The sequence below is a fragment of the Canis lupus genome, chromosome 19 (genome assembly GCF_011100685.1).
Source record: "Canis lupus familiaris isolate Mischka breed German Shepherd chromosome 19, alternate assembly UU_Cfam_GSD_1.0, whole genome shotgun sequence".
Lineage (NCBI taxonomy): Eukaryota > Metazoa > Chordata > Mammalia > Carnivora > Canidae > Canis > Canis lupus.
In genome coordinates this window covers 54,996,775-55,018,823 of record NC_049240.1, presented here as the reverse complement: position 1 = coordinate 55,018,823, position 22,049 = coordinate 54,996,775, and the positions used below count along the sequence as shown (strand labels likewise).

The following is a 22,049-nucleotide window of genomic DNA, read 5'->3' as shown; positions in this document are numbered from 1 at the left end:
TTTGGGGGGGGGGGCGCGTCGTGTCATTCTTGTGTCGGCCTCGTCGTTCAGTGCGCGAGCCTCGGATGGTCCCGGCGCAGCTGTCGAGCTGACCCCGGGGTCCGCGGTCTCGGGCCCCGCAGGAGGCGGGGCGTGGGGCGCGGGGCGGGGCGCGGGGCGCAGGGCGGCGGGCCCGGAGCCGCAGGCCGTGCACATCCCGTCCTCCCCGGAGGGCCCACGGGGGTCCCGGCGCAGGCTTCCTCTGCAAGGTGACGTCCTCCTCTCGCTCTTTCCTCAGTGGAGACACAGAGACGCAGAGACGCAGGCGGAGGGAGCAGCAGGCTCCGCGCGGGGCCCCGACGCAGGGACTCGATCCCAGGACCCCGGGGTCACGCCCTGGGCCGCGGGCACACGCGCGCCCCCGAGCCCCCGGCCGCCCCTAGCCGGGCTGCCCACACGGAGGAGCCGCGTCCCGCCGTGTGTATGAGGAGGTCACCCCGCGACTAAGGGGGATGGGGCTGAGGCCACGTTGCGCTCCCGCAGTCTCGCTGGCGGCCGAGCGCTGCTGCCTGACGTCACCGCGCGGGGAAGAGGCCCCCGCCTCGGCCCCGGGGAAACGCGGTGCTGGGCCCGTGTCCGCAGACGCGTCGCACCTGGTGCTGGCCCGTGAGGGGCGGGGGACCCCGGCAGGTGCGTTTCTCTGCTGGGAGTCCGATCCTGCAAACCCCGGAGGGTGCGCTAGCCGTGGCGGCGTCAGAGCTCCTTAAATATATATACATACGTCTTTTTAAAGATTTTATTTATTTATTCAGAGAGACAGAGAGGCAGAGGGAGAAGCAGGCTCCATCCCCGGGCTCCAGGATCACACCCTGGGCTGAAGGCAGGGCGCTCAACCGCTGGGCCACCCGGGCTGTCCAAATATTGCATTTGATTTCTTCAAATCTGGATTTTTGTTGTGCTGGATAAAATTCCTTTCAAGCGCTCGGTCAAAAAAAAAAAAAAAAGGAAAATATATCCACACACGTCCCGCCGTCCTGTACCTCCAGGTGTGAGAGTGGCCTGCCGGGTTCTTGCGGGGCAGCCGTGCCCAGAGGTGTCCAAGAGGAGGGCGTCCCTCCGAGGGAGGAGCCACAGCAGGAAGATGGAGCGATATTGTTAAAGGGAAGGTGGCACTTCCTTATGTTCTACACCAATTTTTCCAGTCTTACCGCGTTGCCTCCCAAGTCAGGACTTGTTCTCTCCCCAACTCTAGTTCTTGCACATCATTTTTCTCCCCCACTCAAGCCAGGTAACCTTTTATTTATTTATTTATTTTGTTCACTTTCTGCCTTTGTGCCGTTTTCAATTTACTGATAGATAGCCTTTCTCTTTTTTTCAACGACCTTGGTATTGCCTTCCTAACAGTTTATGTCCCACAAAGCTGAGCTCCAATTCTACCTCCGTAAATGACACAGTGGACTGAAGTGGGCACTTTTATCTTGAAAGGAGACTTTGGGGGATCCCTGGGTGGCTCAGCGGCTTAGCGCCACCTTCGGCCCAGGGCGCATGACCCCTGGGTCTCAGGATCGAGTCCCACGTCGGGCTCCCCACATGGAGCCTGCTTCTCCCTCTGCCTGTGTCCCTGCCTCTCTCTCTCTCTCTCTGTCCTCTCATGAATAAGTGATTAAAATCTTTTAAAAAAAATGAAAGGAGGCTTTTTTTTTTAAAGATTTTATTTATTTGAGAGTGAAAGAGCTTGAGTGGGGGCTGGGAGGGGGGAGGTTAGAGGGAGAGGGAGAAGCAGACTCCCCACAGAACAGGGCACCCAGCTCGGGGCTCAATCCCTGGACCCCAGGGTCATGACCAGAGCAGGAGGCAGATTCTTTTTTTTTTTTTTTTTTAATTTTTATTTATTTATGATAGTTACACAGAGAGAGAGAGAGAGGCACAGAGACACAGGCAGAGGGAGAAGCAGGCTCCATGCACCGGGAGCCCGACGTGGGATCCGATCCCGGGTCTCCAGGATCGCGCCCTGGGCCAAAGGCAGGCGCCAAACCGCTGCGCCACCCAGGGATCCCAGGAGGCAGATTCTTAAATGACTGAACCACCCAGATGCCCCTAGACTTTTTTTTTTTTTTAAGATATATATTTATATATTTGAGAGAGAGAGAGCGCACACACATGGGAGAGCAGTGGTGGGGGTTGAGAGGGCGGAGGAGCAGGCGAAGAGAGAGAGAACTCAAAGCAGGCTCCATACCCAGTGCAGAGCCAAGCCGGGGGGCTCGATCTCACAACCTGGGGATCATGGCCTGAGCTGAAATCAAGGGTTGGAGGCTTAACCAGCTGAGCCACCCAGGCGCCCCCGAAAGGAGACTTTTTAAGTGAAATCTGAATTTCCAGGCCTTTGGTCCTGGAATTTTTTCTCCAGTGAAATTTTATCAAATGCTTACTAGCGACATCTTGCTGGCTCAGTCTGGAGTGTGTGACTCTTGATCTAGGTCCTGAGTCTAAACCTAGGGTGGGTGTAGAGCTTACTTGAAGCAAGCACGTGCATGTGCACACACACACCTAAATAAAAAGTAAAACGCTTACATAAAAATACTGATAGCGCTCCTACAATACAATTTACTTAATATGTTCAGGTTTATAACATTTACATACTTGTTTTTTATTTTTTTATTTTTTTTTTACATTTACATACTTGTTAAGGCAGATCTTGAACGCAATGAGGTTGATATAATCTTTGCAAAAAATTACAATTAAATTTTTTGGTTATGGATGAGAAAGATCACTTTAACAGCTAATTTCTGTATTTTGTTTACAGCCTTAGGCCTTCAGATACTTAAAATTCTTAATTGATGTATTTTAGCATAAAGTACAGGATGTGACACACAGGCCTTTTACTGTCAGCCAGCTCTGTCAAGCCTAATATCTGGCCATATTTTTTTTTTAAAGAAACATTCAAGACAGAGTTGAGATTTTTTTATTTTAAGAAAACATTCAAGACAGAGTTGAGATTCTTTGGTATACTTAGCAGCTACCTAATCCTATTTTTTCCTCCTTTCTCAGATTTAAACACTCTCCAAAAAGATATGAGTGTATTTTATAAATGATACACACACATATATACGGGGTATTGTTTTGCCTGCTTTTAAACTTCCTAAAAATAGTGTCATTGTCATTTGTATATTGTCACTCACCATTTTGTGAATTATTGCTGATATTTGTAGCTCTAGTTCATTAATTTTAACACTTGTGTGGTATTCCACTGTATGAATATACAGTCTCCTGTTGATGGGCATGAAGTTTTTGCCAGGTTTTTGCCACAGACAACAGTGCAGTGGATGTTTTTAGTGATATTTTAGTTTATGTGAGAGATTCTCTAGGGATTGTATCTTGAAGGAGAATTCCTTATTTAAAGATAGTGCAAACTTGCAGAATATTAGTGCAGAACTGCCTTTCCAAGTGCTTGTGGGGAATTTTACTCCCACCAGCAGTGGCAGTGAGGTTCATTCTTGTTCCACATTCTTAGGAACACTGGGTATTATATTTTTAGATCTCTGCCAGTTTGATGGGAGTGAAATAGGGCAGTGTTTTCATTTCAACTTCATTGCTAGTAAAATGGAGCATCTTCTCATTTCTTGGCTAATCTCTTTTCTTTTTCTGAATTTACCCGGTTGTTAATTTTACTTATTCTATTGGATTATTTTGTTTTACTGAGTTTTAGAGTTCCATGTATGTACATCCTTTGTTGCTTTTTACTTTCTGATGTCTGTTATTAAGAAAATTTAAGTTTTATTTTTAAAAATTTTTATTATTATTATTTTATTTATGATAGTCACACAGAGAGAGAGAGAGAGAGAGAGAGAGGCAAAGACACAGGCAGAGGGAGAAGCAGGCTCCATGCACCGGGAGCCCGACGTGGGATTCGATCCCGGGTCTCCAGGATCGTGCCCTGGGCCAAAGGCAGGCGCCAAACCGCTGCGCCACCCAGGGATCCCGAAAATTTAAGTTTTAAATCGTTGGTACTGTCTCCCTTGATTTCATTTTTCTTGTTTGAAGAAAGCCTTCTCTACCCTGAGGTTATAACGATCTTGCCATATTTTTTTCTGAAGGTTTTTTAGAGTTTTGATTTTCACAGGTAGGTCTTTCATCTACCAGGACTTGATCTTTGTGTAGGATCTGAGGAGGAATTTGATTGGATAATCAGCTGTAGTAGATAATAATCTATTGTCTGATCACTACTGAATCGTCTGTCCTTCCCCCTGATTCTGAGACACTCTCCTCCATATAGTACATTTCTTATATGAGAACCGTGTCCCTGCTTGGTCCTTCTACACTGTTCTCTGTTCTGCCACCAGTAACCACAGTGAAATGTCGGCGTCCTTGGGCAAGTTCCCCTGTCTTGTTTCTCTTCATTTTCATAGTCTTAGCTGGTTTTGGACTTAGTTCTTTCATATGGTTTTATGATCAGGGTAGTATAATCATAAAAAGGAATATTGTTTATGCTCTTTTAGCATTTAAGAGAAAAGGCATTGTAATTTATATTTTTGTTTCATGTGAATTGATGATGTTGATAATTAAAAATAGATATTTTTATTCCTTATAATTAGTTCTAAGCTTATTTCGATTATAGTTTGAAAGTAAGGCAAGAGGGTGAGGTTTTTTCTACAAGTAAATATGCAACATAATACTATAGCAGTGTTCTTTGGTAGATGTGTCTCTATGCTGCGTTTTTTGTTTAAATGAAAGAACTTTAAAGGTATGTTGAGTGTTGGGACGCCCGGGTGGCTCAAATGGTTGAGCATCTGTCTTCAGCCCAGAGCGTTATCCTGGGGACTCGGGATCTAGTCCCACGTTGGGCTCCCTGCAACATAATACTATAGCAGTGTTCTTTGGTAGATGTGTCTCTATGCTGCGTTTTTTGTTTAAATGAAAGAACTTTAAAGGTATGTTGAGTGTTGGGACGCCCGGGTGGCTCAAATGGTTGAGCATCTGTCTTCAGCCCAGAGCGTTATCCTGGGGACTCGGGATCTAGTCCCACGTTGGGCTCCCTGCATGGAGCCAGTTCTCCCTGTGCCTGTGTCTCTGCCTCTCTCTGCGTGTCATTCATGAATAAATAAAGAAAATCTTAAAAATAAAAAGAAAAAAGTGTTTTGAGTGTTAAAAGACTAGACCTTGTTGGTAGTATATTCTATAGAATTCCAAACTCCAGAAACTTGACAACTGATAATTCAATAATCAGTTACCTAGATATCAAAATAAAACTTAAGGATATGTAATTTTTTGGAAATCTCCTGTTATGTTTTTTTTTTCTTTCCTTGGTTGCCTTGTGTCCCCCAGATCTAACCTTTTCCCTCTCCGCCCCTTTTGGTTTTTCACTTTGTCTTTTACAAAGTTTTTTTTTTTTTTTTTTTTTTAAGATTTTATTTATTCGTTTGAGAGAGAGGGCACAAGTTGGGGAGAGGGGCAGGCAGACTTCCTGCTGAGCAGGGAGCCTGATTTGGGGCTCAATCCTGGGACTCCCAGGATGCCGAGATCACGACCAAAGCCCACCACCCAGGCCAAAGGCAAACACTCAACCTGCACCCCTGTCTTTTATAAAATTTTAAAAAATATTTTTGCTCATAGTCTTCTTTCCTATTTCAGTTATCTGTCAATCAGCAACATTTGTTAAATCCCAGTGGTGAGAATATTGTTTCTAGGAACCTGAGACATTTTGGTATTGGTCATCCTTTTATCCTTTCCTTTTTAGGACTCAAGTTCACATTGGCTTATTGGCATATTCAGGTCTTCTTTTGGAATAACAAATCTTGCTCCCATCTTTCAGACTACCCTTAATATTATTTTTTAAATTTTACTTAAATTCTAGTCATTAGCCTACAGTGCAGTATTGGTTTCAGTAGTAGAATTCAGTGACTTCATGACTTACATACCACGTGCAGTGCTCGTCACAAGGGCACTCCTTAATGCCCATCACTCATCTAGGCCGTCCGCCACCCACCTACCTACATCAATCTTCAGCTCGTCCTCTGTAGTTAAGAGTCTCTTATGGTTTGTTTCCCCCTTTTCCCCTCTTTCCATATGCTCATCTCTTTTGTTTCTGAAAGTCCACATATGAGTGAAATCATATATTTGTCTTTCTAACATTTTTTTAATGGACCTATAACTGCTGATACCTGAAGGATAAGTACCTCTCCTATGACACTCTGTGGAACATTTAATATTTCTTTACCACTGAGACTTGTTTGTGACAGCTATCACTGTCCCATTCAAGGAAGATTTTCTTTAGTTTCTTCTAATTTTTTTAAAAGATTTTATTTATTTATTCATGAGAGACAGAGAGAGGCAGAGACACAGGCAGAGGGAGAAGCAGGCTCCATGCAGGGAGGTTGATGCGGGACTTGATCCCAGGACCCCAGGACCATGTCCTGAACCAAAGGTAGACACTTGGCTGCTGAGCCCCCCAGGCACCTCCCTTTTGCCTTTTTTTTTCTTTTGCCTTTTTAATAGATGGTTTACAGTGTTACAAGGCAGTAAAATATGATTTTGGTGTGGTTTTTCCCCTCCTTCCTAACTGTCCTCCGCGCCCCGCCAAAATACTAGTGGTGATTTGTGAAATCAAAAGTGTCAGTCTTGGGATCCCTGGGTGGCTCGGTGGTTGAGTGTCTGCCTTCAGCCCGGGGCGTGACCCTGGGGACCCGGAATCGAGTCCCACGTCCGGCTCCTTGCATGGAGCCTGCTTCTCCCTCTGCCTATGTCTCTGCCTTTCTCTGTGTCTCCTATGAATAAATACATAAAAATTTAAAAAAATGTCAGTCACTCTTCTGTACTCTATCAGATCAAGAAGCTCTTACATATATTCTATTTTTTGATGATGTGGATGCAGATTAGATGATATTAAATTATCCCTTTCCTTATGCAAGACTTGACTTTGCATTTGTCCTATTCAGTATGTTTAAGGTGTTTGTACATAGGGAAACTGAAAACTAACTTGTTGGGGGAGAGTTACTTTAGCAGTTTGAACAAGATTGCACTCAAGCAGCGGTTTGTTTAACATTCAAACTGGGGAGGATACCTGGAGTCAGGTGCCCCAGATTGAAGTTCTTGTTTTACTACTTTCTAGCTGTTTGACCTTGTGCTACTTTCTGTGTCTGTTTCCTTGTCTGTAGCATGGGGAATCTTTACTTCCTTTGTTTGAGGTGTAAGTGGTTTAGCACATATAAAATATTTTGAAACTATTAATTAAATTATTACCTACCATTTAGTACTCAGAGCTATAAGTTGGTTTTCATTTTAGAAGATAATGAACAGGGCAGCCCGGGTGGCTCAGCAGTTTAGCGCCACCTTCGGTCCAGGGTGTGATCCTGGAGACCCGGGATCGAGTCCCTGTGTGGAGCCTGCTTCTCCCTCTGCCTGTGTCCCTGCCTCTCTCTCTCTCTCTGTGTCTCTATGAATAAATAAATAAAAATCTTAAAAAAAAAAAAGATAATGAACACTAAAAAAAAAAAAAAAGACCATGAACAGTATATTTTAGGGTAGAATTTATATTACTGCTTTCCCCGGAGTAAACTGAAGATTCACATCAATGAAATACACCCAAACAAATCAAAATATTGAGGAGGGAGGAGTAAATGAGAAAATGTATGTTAAACCCAGGTATTCTAGAATGCCAAGTTTGGTGGTTATTGAAGTCAGAGAAAGAGGTGAAATATTTATAATCTATCAGATTGAAATTTTGGGTATAAATATTTTAGTCTAAATTTACACAAAAATTGTGTGTTCTAGAAATTAATATGTCATGATTTTAATCATTAAACATGTATGACTTATTTATAAGCTAGAAAGAATTGGTTCTCCTGCATTATCAATAATTATTTAGTTTATAATGAATTGGTTCAAAGAAAGAACATTTTTATATCTTTAGTAAAAGCTGTCAGCTGTGGTTTCCTGTTAGATACCGAAAATGAATTCTATTCATTTACTTACTTTCCATTTTCTAGTTTATTTCTTCTATTGAAAAATTTTTTTCCCAATTTTCTCCTATGTTCCTATTATGATTTTAAGGTGTAAAAATAATTGGTCTTTTTCTTATTAATACATAAAAGACAATTTTTCCTCTAAGAGCTAAGCATTGCTTTACTTATATCCCAAGATACTGATATGTTGTATACTAATTATAACAAATTTTTATGTTTCCCTCTTATAATCTCAATTATTTATACGCCCTCATTGTTAATTTCCATGTAATTGGGTATTATACTGGGTCTAATTTTAAAAACATGTATATTTTTAAATAGAACATACGATGTATATTGTCCTGGATTACTTCCAGGTTTTGATAGTTCCATGCACATTTGAGGAAAGATTTATTTGTTTATTTTAAAGATTTTATTTATTTATTCATGAGAGAGAGAGAGGCAGAGACACAGGCAGAGGAAGAAGCAGGCTCTATGCAAGGAGCCCGATGCGGGACTCGATCCTGGGACCCTGGGGTCATGCCCTGAGCTGAAGGCAGAGGTTCAACCGCTGAGCCATCTGGGAGCCCCTGAGGGAAGATTTAAACTCTGCTCTAATGTATAGATAATCCTCACTTTATATAGTTCCCATATGCATAATTTTAGTTATCGTGTTTCAGTTAAATAACCCCAAATCCCCAATAAGAAGCTTTGTGATACTCTATAGAACCCAGCCAAGCCTACCTAGATTTTGACTGTAGAACTATGAGCTGATAATAGGTGGTGTTTTAATCTACTAACTTGGAGTAATTTGTTACATTGCAAGTTTTTTAAAAAGTTAATATACTGAGACTATTCATGTTCAGTTAAAAAAATTTTTTTTTAGATTTTTTATTTATTCATGAGAGACACACAGAGAGAGAGGCAGAGACACAGGCAGAGGGAGAAGCAGGCTCTATGCAGGGAGCCTGACGTGGGACTCGATCCTGGGACCCCAGGGTCACACCCTGGGCCAAAGGCAGATGCTAAACTGCTGAGCCACCTGGGCTGCCCAAGAAATTTTTTTTATTCTTCAAATTAGGTAACTGCTATTGATTTTTCTTCACGTTCATTGTTTCTGCAGTCTCCATGCTCTTAAGCCCCATCTAGTGAATTTTTTTAGTTGGTAATCACACTTTTTAGTTCTAGAAATTCTAATTTTATAGTTTCCTTTTCGCTGCTGAGCACTCACCATCTACTGACTACTATGACCACTTTTTGCTTTAAGTTCTTGATAATACCTGCTATAAATTACCTCTTTTTTTTTTTTTGCTAATTCTGATATTTGAATTATGCTATTATCCTTTTTTATTGATTACTCTTATTTTGATTATGGGATTTTTTTTTTGTATAGTGGTAAGTTTTTATATTATGTTGTTCGCTCCGATTATTCTTTGTAAGGAGGTGAAATTATGTTGTCTTCCTTTAAAGAGTGTTGAATTTTGTTCTGTCACATAATTATAATATGGGAGAATCTTTTAAGGTTTTTGTTAGGCTTGGTTTTCTTTATGAGGCAGGCCTATTTTGATATGGAAATTACAGGGGACCCTTATTCTCTTTGGTATTTCAGTTGAATGCTGAAATGTTCTCTCTGCCCTAGTTGGGTGGAGTATTAGTCCACTTGGGCTTTCATACCAAAATACGTCGGGCTAGGTGAATTCAACAACAAATAGATTTTCTTACGGTTCTAGAGACTGGAAGTCCAAGTGCAAGGCCCCAGGACAGTTGGTGTCTGGTGAAATGTCCCCTCCCTCGGGTTGCAGATGGTGGCCTTCTCATCGGGTGCTCACACGACCTCTCCTTTGTGCTTGTATGGGGGGGGATAGTACGGTACCGTGAGCTCTGTGTTGGCTCATCTCACCAGGATACTAATCCGATTGGGTCAGAGACCCATCCTTAGGACCTCCTTTAACCTCTAGAGGCTCAGTCTCCAAATTCAGCAGCACTGTGGGTTGAGTCTTGAGTATCTAAATTTTGTGAGGATACAAACATTCAGTCCATAGTAAGCAGGAACTGTCAAGACTCCCTGAACTGCCGAACCTTTCAGCCTCATGGGTGATCTCTGCTCGACTTCACGCACGGAGACTCTCGGGTAGCCCAGCCCTTGACCCATGGACCCAGTTAAAGCCCAGAAATTTGGTCTTTTTTACCCTCAGCTGCTCTGCTTGGGCTAGTTCTCCTTGTGGTGGGACAAGCAAAAGCTGGGGCCATCGTGAGGCCTTCCTAGTTCCCTTCCCTCAAGGATCTCAGATCTGCGCCGCCTTACTCATTTCCTGAAAACAGTCGCCTCATTTATTGTGGCCTGTTCCGTACTTGGTTTTGGTAGAACAACAAATCTGGTAGCAGATACTCTGCCGTGGTTGGAAGCAGACCAGTCATGGGTTTTTTTTTCCAAACATAGTAGGAGGAGTATTACAGATGTCTTATGAGTATTTTTCTTTTATATAATTAAATTTTAAAAATTATTGGTAGGGCCTGTTTCGTTAAAAGTTTTATGGGTAGACTTGAATTCTTTTTAAAGTTGTATGTTGAACACAATGCACTGTGTAGAGGGGGTGCCTTTTTAATTTTTTATAGTTATTGATGGATTGAATATGATATTGTTAGAATCCTTGTGAAATATTTCAGTGTATTTGAGGCTCTTTATGTGCAGTAATCAAAACCTGGTGATGAAACGTTATGACTTACACCCACCAAACCCTGGAAATTTAGCATTGAAGCCCCAGGAGGCCTTTTTAAACTCTCTCCCCCCTCTATGCATCTGACACAGGATAATGTGAGGTATGGTCCCAACACTGGGCAAAGTGACAATGCTATACAAGAATGGTTCCTTAATTATAATATTTAAAATTTTTTCCAGGAGTTTAAAATACTCCTGAGTACATAATTTAACTGTTACTTAGTTCACTTGAAAAATGAAATCCTTTTTGGCAGGCCATTATAAAGTCTTCAGATTTTATACTTTTTTAAAAGAGTAATTGTGAGTCCTATATTTGTAGAGCATAAAGTATGCTGGATAGAGTATTCAAATCAGGATTTTTCCATTTTTATAAAAATTAAATCAAGTAAAAATATGGTTTGGATATTTTTGAAATTGTTGGAAGTGTTTTTGGTAGGTATTAAATAGGCCTCACATTTAATTGTGTATCACAGACTGAATTTGAAAAAGTAATCATTAAAAGTTGAGTTTTATCAGTAATAGGTTATTAGATGTTCTAAAGTCAGATTCAGCTCTTTGTACTCATGCATATGTGTACTGAGAAAATTTAGTAAGTGATGATACTGGCTCCTCATATTAAAGAGGAATTGATTCTTGATGTTGGAACTACCAACAAATAATCAGTAATTTTTTTTTTATCCCTGCTTCATTCCATGTGCCAAATGAAATTCCAGAAGGACTAAAGATTTACATTTGAAAGAGAAATAATACATATATATACAAAAGATAATATAGTTGAACATGTAATCATCAGGTAGTTGTAAACACTGTACCAGATAATACTATAGAAGGAAAGGATGATAGATCTGTGTAACAAAAGCAAAACCCTATCAAAAAAAAAAAAAAAGGAACTTAAAAAGCAAAGAGAAAAGATGAGCATGAAGCTGGCAAGTCATATATAATACATCTGATTTGCTCTTCAGACTGCAGATCAAAGTTACCTCTATAGCACAGCACAGGAATCCCTTTGCTTCCCTCTTCAGACATTTCCTTCCCCACTTACCTTGTCCCTTGAGACGCCTTTGGGGTTGAGACTCCCAAAGGTATTGTCATTCCTCTTCAGTAAACAAACGGAACTGGAACCTCATAAAACCCACTAGTGCTATTGCTGTGTATTTCCACATGATGTTGCTAGTGAAGTTTGATCCTTTGCAGTCCCTTTAGATGTTTGCTCAGCAAACTTGCTGGCCCAGAAGCTCTACTGGTCCAAAACTTTATACAGACTTTAGTGAGACCACATTGGGCATCATTGTGCTCAGGGTAATAGGATATGGAGGAGCAACCAGCATCATTCATTTATTCATCAAACCACTGTTTACTTGAGTACCTACTGTGTGCTTCAGATTACTGGTTTATGCACTGGAAATAATAATAGTGAACAAAACATAAAATTCCTGCCATCATGGAGCTTACATTGATTCTGGGGGCTGAGGAGAAGACAGTGGAGCAGAAACCTCCAATAGACAAGATTTACACTATGCAATATCTGCAGAAGGGCCTCTGCATGAATTCTGACCTCTTTTATTTTTTAAAAATTTTAAAAGATTTTATTTATTTGAGAAACAGAGAGGCAGAGACACAGGCAGAGGGAGAATCAGGCAGAGAGAGAAGCAGGCTCCATGCAGGGAGCCCGACACGGGACTTGATCCTGGGTCTCCAGGATCATGCCCTGGGCTTAAGGCGGAGCTAAACCGCTGAGACACCTGGGCTGCCCAAATTCTGACCTCTTTTAATTGTTTTATATTTACTCTGTGGGGCATCAATATGAGTGGTACCAGTGAGTATAACAGAGACACTGAGTGGATTTAAAATCACAATGTGTTGATAACTTCTCATGAGCTTGCTATGGTACTCTGTGGCCACTCTGTATATAATGGTATACAGTTATTAAGAAATATTGGTATAGGTATATATTTATGAATATAGAGAGATTGTTTATATAAGTGGAAATGCAGGTTGGCAGATTATACATTTAGTATGATCACAAGTATTAGTGGGAAATACTTTTTCTTTACTTCTGAGGTTTCCTTTTTTTTTTTTTTTTTTTTTGGTAAAGATTTTATTTATTCATGTGAATACACAGAGAGGAGAGAGAGATTGAGAGAGAGAGAGAGAGAGAGAGGCAGAGACACAGGCAGAGGGAGAAGCAGGCTCCATGCAGGGAGCCCGACGTGGGACTCGATCCTGGGTCTCCAGGATCAGGCCCTGGGCTGAAGGCAGCACTAAACCGCTGAGCCACCCGGGCTGCCCTGAGGTTTCCTTCTTAAGAAGAGAGTTCTGTTAGTGTCGGCCTGAGTCTGCTCTTGCTCCTTTAAGTCACTTCATCCTTGATGTAATGACTTATCTGATTGGTAAATTTGAGAATAGTTGGCCTTATGGATGTGCTTCGTTGATGTGTAGGAGCTAGCTAGTTTTCCCACAGCAGCCGATGAGTCATGTTTTGTCTCCTCCTAAATGGTATAAGCTATGCAGGGGCTTACCCCTGCCGGGGGGAGAGGGGACAGGGACCGCTCCCCCAGCAGTGGTAAGCCCCTGTCTGTGCTGGCATGCGCAGCTCTGAGGTTAACCATCAGCAGGCCCATTTGTCTAGTACACCTACCTCTTCTATTAGCACTAGCAGGGATTCTGTATTTGTTTTCTCAACTTGTTCATGACTTTGGCGGGGAAGGAGTTACCAGCTTTTACATGCTCTCTTTGGAAGTGCCTCATACTTATGACTCTATTTTATTTAGTTTTACATATATTTTTAGTATTTTTCCATATACATGTAGAAAAAAGTCTGGAAAGAAAAGCATCATAGTTTCAAAAGAGATTGGTAGAATTAATTTTTTTCCTCATCTATACTTTTAAGTTCACTGAATTTATTAGATATGTAACTAAGAAATAGTTAAGTATTTTAAACCTCTAAAATATACAGTGTAGCCTGACTTCCCATGTAGAAGAAGGAATCATCTTTGTACAAGGGAAAAACTAGACCTGAGTAGATATGTTTCCACCTCATAGCATGGTGCTTGAGTCTAGAACTTATGGTAGGCAAAAACAGATTACTTTTCTGAAACCTATGGCTTGTCATTTCAACACGTATGTCACCAATAATGGCTTTCCATCCATTAATAGTGTGAAGCAATTTGCATGGTTTTTAAAAGTGAGTTCCTGTATTTAACTGAGGTTAAGTGGATTCTGTATTTCTCTTTCCTCTTTGCTGAGTTTGCTAAACCTGTTTATTTTTTTTGCTTCTTTTATTATCCCTTGCCTTTAAAAAAGGAACAGCTTAGATTTTTACCATCTTTCCTGCTTATCACTGTGATAGGCCTATATGAATATATAATACTCAGGTTTGGCCATATTTGAAATTATAGATCTATTAAAAGTAAAGAGATAAAGTGATGTTTTGAAAGTGGTAGTTTTTATATCCCCACTCCCCCCCATATTAGCAGAGAAAAAATATTTCTTGATTTCAAAATTTTATGAAAGTAGAGTAAAACTGCAACATAAATCAGTCATCATATTTTTGCCGTGCTTTTAAAAAATTTACTTTAAAAATTTTTCAATTTCAATTATGAAATACTTAAGATTATAAGACATGCTGAGCATAAAATAAAGACTCTCTAGTATTCCATGCACAACTTAATAAACAAAACTTTATAAATACAAGTAAGCTGTGTACCCCGTCCTACCTCCAGTTTGATGTTTACCATTATTATGCATATGCTAATATTATTTTGTATTACCTATATAAATATCACTAAAGAATGTAGTGTATTTTTGAGTATTTTAAAACTTGATGTGAAACATTTATATAAAGTGAGAATGTAAAATTGAACAGCTGCTTTAGAAAACTATTTGCCAGTTCCTAAAAAAGTTAGGCAAACTCAGCACTTTTCTTAGGTAATATCAAAGTAAAGACGTGTATATACCGCACAAAACTTGTACACAAATGTTCATAGCTGTGTTGCAATATTCACATTAGCCAAAAAGTTAAAAAAACAAACAAAATTGAACAACCGAATATTCAAGTGGTGAATGGATAAATAAAATGAGGTATATCTACAATGAAATATTCAGCAGTAAAATAACTGAAGTACTGATACATGCATTAACATGGGTGAACTTGAAACATTCTAATAAATAAACTAGTCACAAAAGACCATATGTTGTATGATTCTATTTATACGAGAAGTCCAGATTAGTCAAATTTATAGAAACGGGAGGCAAATTTGTGATTGCGGTGGAGGTTATGGGGGATGGGGGGACATTGGGCTGAGACTCCTAATGGGTATGGATTTCTTTTTAAGATAATGGTGACAGTTGCACAAGTCTGAATATATTAAAAAAGTCAAATTGTACATTTAAATGGGTGAGTTGTATTGGGATGTGAATTATATCTCAGTAAAGCTGTTTAGAAAGTTTATGTTAATGTTATATATTTTATTATTAGCTTTTTAAACTCAGTATAAACCAAATCATTATATTTTAGGATTTTTGTACATTTAGTTCTATATAACTGACTTTCACTTTCCACTCTCTGAATTTACTGTAATTTATTAATCATTTCCCTTTTTTGCTCTTTGAAAACAGTGCTTTTCTGAACAGTCTAATCCATATTTCCTTATGTGATGATGTATTTTTAGGTTCAACGTGAGGTTGAACTCACAACCCTGACATAAGGGCCTGAGCTGGTATCAAGAGTTAGACATTTAACCACCTGAGCCACCAGGGTGCTCCAATGATGATACATTCTTAAGGCTTTCTTCCAAATTAGAATTTGGATAGGGTTATTGATGATTTGTAATTTCTTTAGTATTAACTATTTAGAAGACGTTTTATTGGTGTACATTGGAACATTTAATTCATATAGTTATATAATTTAAAGTTGAAAATAGTAAGAGTACTCTATCCTCTGAAGTTTTTCTGTGGTTCTTTTATATTTGGCCAAAGAACAGAGCTTCTTGACTACTGTGCCTTTCTTGGTATTTTATCATTAAGTGCAACATGTCCTAATTTTTGTGTATGCTTATATCTTACAGAAAAAGCTACAAATGAGTACAACACTACAGAAGATTGGAGTCTTATTATGGACATATGTGACAAAGTTGGAAGCACTCCTAATGGGTAAGATGTCCAATTATGCCCGGTGAATGTCTAGGAGCTTAATGACCTATGTCTCTCTTCCCAGTGTGACTTTGAAAGGAAAATGGGATTTTACTATTTACTTTTGGGGGACAAAAGTTAAGAGATCCTGGTGGCCCAATTTATGGGATTAATTTTATCCCAAAAGAACAATGGAAAAAGAGTTCAGCTGAAAACCTGAGATATATTAAAATACATAATTAAAACTTTGACCCAATAGTGACGCATGTTAACAATGAATAGACTAGTTATTTAGGGAATTCCCCTTTGACTTAGACATGGGTGGGAGTCTTTTAATAATGAAGTAGATAAATACAATAATGTAATACATAATACACTGAAGAAGCCCTTCAAAAAGATAAAGTGAATATAAAAAAGGGTGCTTTGAGGGCAGAATGCAACAATTAAGGTGAACTGATTATACTTTAGAAGACTGATGAAAGCATTTAACATTACAGCTTTTCCAAGTACCTTGATATATGTTTATTTTTACACCTTTTGAAGACTGTATATCTTACAATTTTTTTAAGATAAGAATTTTCTGTCTGAATCCTAAATCTGTCTTGAAGAAATGAGAAGATAATTTATGTGACATAGTTCTCTTGTGTTGATCTATTGGAAGTCATTTGGGTCTGATTCTGGAATATACAACATTTGCAACAAGCTGCTCCTTTTTTGCAGTGTGTGTGTGGGGGGCTGTTCTGTAATTCTGTGAACAAAGTACTGCATGGAATCATTTTGCAGATTTATTCCTTTAATGAAGTAAAATTTGCAGGATTTTATTTTTAAATTTAAAGTTGATTCGCTAGTAGAATGCCTTACATTTTTAATGGTTAAGTTGAAATTCTGAATAAATACTTAATATTCTTCATTTTTTTCCCCTTAGAGCAAAAGATTGCCTAAAAGCCATAATGAAAAGGGTAAATCATAAGGTTCCTCATGTTGCTCTACAAGCATTAACTGTAAGTAAGAGTCATGTTATTATCTGACCCAAATTTTAAATGTGTATTTATTTCAGCAAATTAAGTAAGATAATATTTCAACATTTGTATATTGATTTTTATTTTAATTAATAGCTTCTTGGGGCTTGTGTGGCAAACTGTGGAAAGATATTTCATTTAGAAGTATGTTCCCGTGATTTTGCAACAGAAGTACGTGCTGTGATAAAAAATAAGGTAAATTTTAAAAAGAGAAGCAATTTAAGTCATTAAAAAGTACATATACTGTGTGTCATTTTAACTATATATAGCATTAATAAAGTTGTATTATAAATGAAATCACTTTTAGCTAAGTTTGAAGTGAGATAAACTTCCTCTTCTAAAACTTAGATGTTTTCATTTGTAGCACCAAGAACTGTTTTCCTTCCCAAAGCATGCATACTAGTGATAATAGCTAATCTTTATTTAGAGTTAGTAAGTAGTCACTGCTTTAAGGATTTTACATATATTGTCATGTTTAATGCTCTTAATAATCCTTAGAAGTTAGATTCTCTTGTCATTCCTATTTTATAAATGCAGAAGCTGAGGCTTAGAGGGAAGTTCAGTAACTTGCCCCAGGTCATGCAGCTAGTAAGTGACATAGCTAAAATTCAGATCCAGGTTTCCGAGTCCAGATTGACCACTATCCTGTACATTCACACTAGAGATGGCAAGCAAATTGGACCTTTATTTTAGAGCAGGATTGAGGGGTCTTCACAATAGGGTTGTTCTTAACTGATTTCTTTGAGATAGAAACTCTGAAGCTTCTGTTATTAGTGGCAAAAATCCAGGAATTTTAGTTTAGTCGATATAAAAAGTTTAATCTAATATTGAGCATATTAAGAAAACAGAACAAATAACCTCTGAATATAAAAGATCTGATGTCATTATAGTAAGAGTTAAAAATTGATGTTTAATAGGTAATTTTACTAGAAACAACTTTATCTTAAAAACAAAAATCGACATTTATCAAGCACTTATCTAGGCTAGGGATTGCTGGACTTTTGTTGATCTTTATATAATTAAAGAGAGAATTTGGGTGGTAATACTCTGTTAAATAATTCAAGTACTTTAACCACAGTTTTATTTCTTTCATTGCATCGCCCTTAAAAGGCTCATCCTAAAGTATGTGAAAAATTGAAATCTTTAATGGTGGAGTGGTCAGAAGAGTTTCAGAAGGATCCTCAGTTTAGTCTAATATCTGCAACTATTAAATCTATGAAAGAAGAAGGGATTACTTTTCCTCCAGCAGGTTCTCAGGTACGAGATTCATGTAGATCCATGATTTACCTTACACTATTTTGTTACACTATTTTGAGGGTATGTATCTTATATAAAAGCTAGGCAAGGTCTATCTTAATCATCCTTTCCCACCTCTACTTTCCAGGTGCCTGAGATAGTGCCTTATATTTAGTAGGTGTTCTAATTCTTGAGTGAATTTCTTCTACATATCAGAACTTTGAGAAGTGAATCAGCCATAAATAATCTGATGCTACTCTAAGTCTAGAATCATGCAAAAGGCATAGATGTATGAGGGAGTCCTTGTGTTTAAGAAATTTACAGTAAATATGGAGGGTAGCTGTTTACATGTGAAAAATAACTAAATTGTAAGTGACGTATATGGATGAGGGAGGGGTAACAAAGACTAGATGCCAGAAGAGAGAGGTGACAACAGACTGAGATGGTAAAGAGGTATAATTTTTAGACTGGAATGTATTTCAATAATAGGAGGGAAGAGGGAAGAGGTCCTGTTAGGGAAGGACTGATAGGAGCAAATCCATGGAATTGAAAAGGGTCAAGACCTGTTGGTTGAAGAGTGAATATACCTGGAGTGAATGGTTTACATATAGATGAGTGGAACTCTAAGACTAGAAATTTATTTGAGGAGATAGAGACTAGTTTTAGTAGGACAAGGGTGGAGGTAGGGATAATGAGTCACAGAGTGGGCTATTTAAGTGTGGGAGAAGAATACTATCTTGAGTTTTGCTTCAGTGCCTCTTGCCTTCTACTTAATATTAGGATACGGGCTAGGGAAAAAAACTAAGAGGAGGAGTACTGTATATTTTATTTTTATTTAGACTGTAGACTAAAAGGATCTTTTAAACAGACAAAAAGGATCTTTAGAGCTGACCAGAACTGAGGGCTCAAGGGAGCATTTGAGGACAAAAATCTTATAAGTAATAAAAGCAAGCATTCTTCTTCTGCATGTCAAAAACCTATAGAACTGTGTTTATAGAACTGGTTCTTTAACTGGTTTAAAGAACTGGTTCAGGACATCTCTGTCCTCCATGCCTGTAAATTTAAGCATGACCTTCCTAAGTCCTCTGCTGCACCCACAGAGCCACCACGCTTCAAGTACAATAAGTACTAAAAGAGAGCTTAACATGTATTCCTAGAAGTGCACCTGTTGTCTCTGTCCACCCTCTTCTCTTCAGTAATTATCATGGCTTCTTGCTGCTGCTTCTCCTGGAGCTTGATGCTCCTCACTGACTAAGATACTTTGGACAGTTGAGACCAAGGAAGTACAATTAGGAGATATTTGTATTTAAGTACTTTCTGTATCCCATGTTCTGTGTCAGATACAAAGCTGTATGCAAAATGGAAGCCAGTTCATGCCCTTTGTGGAGTTTATAATGTTTTCTTGAAGACCATGATGTTTTATTTTAGTATTTGAAGACTGCTACTTAAAATTTTTACAAAGAACCTCACTTTTAAAAGAAACTCGTCAGTTTTTTTAAAAATTAACATGTGCGAGTAATTATAGAGCTTGTGTTTTCTTTGAAACGGTGGCTGTGTTCATTTTCCTCATACATTTACAGACTGTCTCAGCTGCTGCCAAGAATGGTACATCATCGAACAAAAACAAAGAAGATGAGGACATAGCTAAAGGTAAATGCTCAAGCATGTATAATTTAGTGTTGCTTAAAACACCCTTGCCAGAACAATTTATTTAAATAAAAATTATAATCAAACTGGTTATACTTTTAGTATTTTACCTCAAATCTAGTAGGGTCTGAACAGGATACAAGATTGATTTAATTCATAATCCTTGTCAGTAATATGTATTTAATGTCCTACCTTTGGGGAGATTTCATTTCACCTTTTCTTTAATGCCAAAGTTATGAGTCAAGCACAGAAATATGTTCACGGCTTGTCCTATATGGAAAGCTACCCATATTATAATGTCACAATCTGTTTGCTATAAAAATAATAGCTGCTGTATATGACAGACTGTGATAATAAGGAATGAGCAAAAACTTTATTTTAAAAAATGTCATGATTTTCTGCCCTGTCCTCCCACATCCCAAGAAAGCTAACTGTTCAGCATTTAATTGGACAAATAAAATATTCACTCGATTTATTCTTATTAAGTTTTATATTATTAAACCTTTCTTTTTAAACTTGAAAAAATCAGAATTTTGTCTTTTTTTTGCATTTTAATTTTTCAAATTAGCTATTGAATTATCATTGCAAGAGCAGAAGCAGCAGCATGCAGAAACAAAATCCTTATATCCATCTGCAGAAATTCAGTTAAATAATAAAGTTGCAAGGAAAGTAAGAGCCTTGTATGATTTTGAAGCCGTTGAGGACAATGAACTCACCTTTAAACACGGTGAAATTATTATTGTCTTGGATGACAGGTATGTTTTATATCTTTATTTCTGGAATATTTTGAAATTATGAAGTATAATATTCTTTATTTAGAATCTTGGATATTCAGGTCTTTGACTTTGGTGTATTTGAATCATAATGGAGCCTTTTCATACCTTAATTTTTTTCTAAAATAAAAGACTAGATATGTGAGGTTTTTATTATTTTATTAAATTTGGTAGTATTCTTTATATCTTGGATAAAAGATGTATTAAGTAATATTGTTACTTACCACAATTGTGAAGTCACCTGAATCCATTACATTGGGAGTTGTGTATATCAAAAAAATTTTTTAATAATAAATTTATTTTTTGTATTGGTGTTCAATTTGCCAACATACAGAATAACACCCAGTGCTCGTCCCGTCAAGTGCCCCCCTCAGTGCCTGCCAACCAGTCACCCCCACCCCCTGCCCTCCTCCCCTTCCACCACCCCTGGTTCGTTTCCCAGAGTTAGGAGTCTTCCATGTTCTGTCTCCCTTTCTGATATTTCCTACCCATTTGTGTATATCAAAATTAGTGGCAAAAAAAAAAAAAAAAAAAAAAAAACCCACCCAAAATAGCTTGTAGGAAGAAATACAGCTATATTCTCTCTCTCTCTTTCTCCCTCTCTCTCTTTTGAAGAGGGTGAGAGAGGGATAGGAGGGCAGAGGGAGAGGGAGAGAGAGAATCTCAAGTAGATTCCATGCCCAGCTCAGAGCCTGATGCAGGGCTTGAGTTCACAAGCCAGGGATCATGACCTGAGCTGAAACTAAGTCGATGCTTGACTGGCTAAGCCACCCAGGCTTAGCTATGTTATCTTTGATAAAAGCAGCCAAAAGCTGTGCTCAGCTCTTCCCTAGTTCTAGCCTGCTACTGTACTCTCCCTCACAAATTCTCTATCATTTAAAGTTATAGTAAAGAATAGATCTATTGTACATCGGAAGCTAATATAGTATTGTATGTCAACTACATTTTCAACTTTTAAAAAAAGGATAGATCTGTCTCTGTTGGGCCTAATTCTGTTTTTTACTTTGCTTTTTTAAAGAAGTTGATGAAATTTAGCAAGGGTGACATCTAACAGCTTGTTGCTGTGAACAGAGATTGCAGATGCATTCAGTATCTGTTATAAATAACTTAGTAAGAATATATTAGTCTAGTGCATTTTTAAATGAGTAGATACACAAAATGGTTTTACTTTCCTGCAGTAGTTATTGAAAAACGTTATGTAATAGGCTCTGTTTATATAAAAAAATGAATGAGAACACAGTTCTGTCTTACAAAATCTAGACTAAAGGAGGTTACGATTTCTATATAGATGTTTGTATGGAATGAAGATTGTGAATGCCATGAAAGAGGTAATATTGGGTCCAGAAGAGACCAGATTTGTACCAAGTGCAAGCATCTGGGAAAGAAGGCTTAACTGGTGAGGGTTCATTTCAGGTGAACCTTGGTTTTGGTTAGGGAAAGTTTTACAAGAAATTGAGAATAGGAAAAAAAGAAGGTCTCTTAGGCAATCAAGAAAATAATCATTTTTTTCTTTGATTTTTTAAAAATAATTATTCAGAATAGAACACATCCCTGAATGATAGTAAGTAATTTTAAAAAATGTTTTTAATTTTAAAAAATATTTATTTAT

At 38.4% G+C, this 22,049-nt stretch overlaps 1 protein-coding gene across 1 annotated transcript in view; it reads left to right on the top strand.

The window, feature by feature from the left end:
- The window catches only part of LOC119864504 (signal transducing adaptor molecule 2), a 44,630-nt gene that overhangs the window by 521 nt on the left and 22,060 nt on the right, over positions 1–22,049 (top strand). The window contains 6 exon segments of the mRNA XM_038565209.1: positions 15,702–15,786; positions 16,691–16,766; positions 16,881–16,979; positions 17,895–18,041; positions 19,601–19,670; positions 20,236–20,422. Coding sequence (XP_038421137.1) covers positions 15,702–15,786; positions 16,691–16,766; positions 16,881–16,979; positions 17,895–18,041; positions 19,601–19,670; positions 20,236–20,422 — 664 coding nt within the window.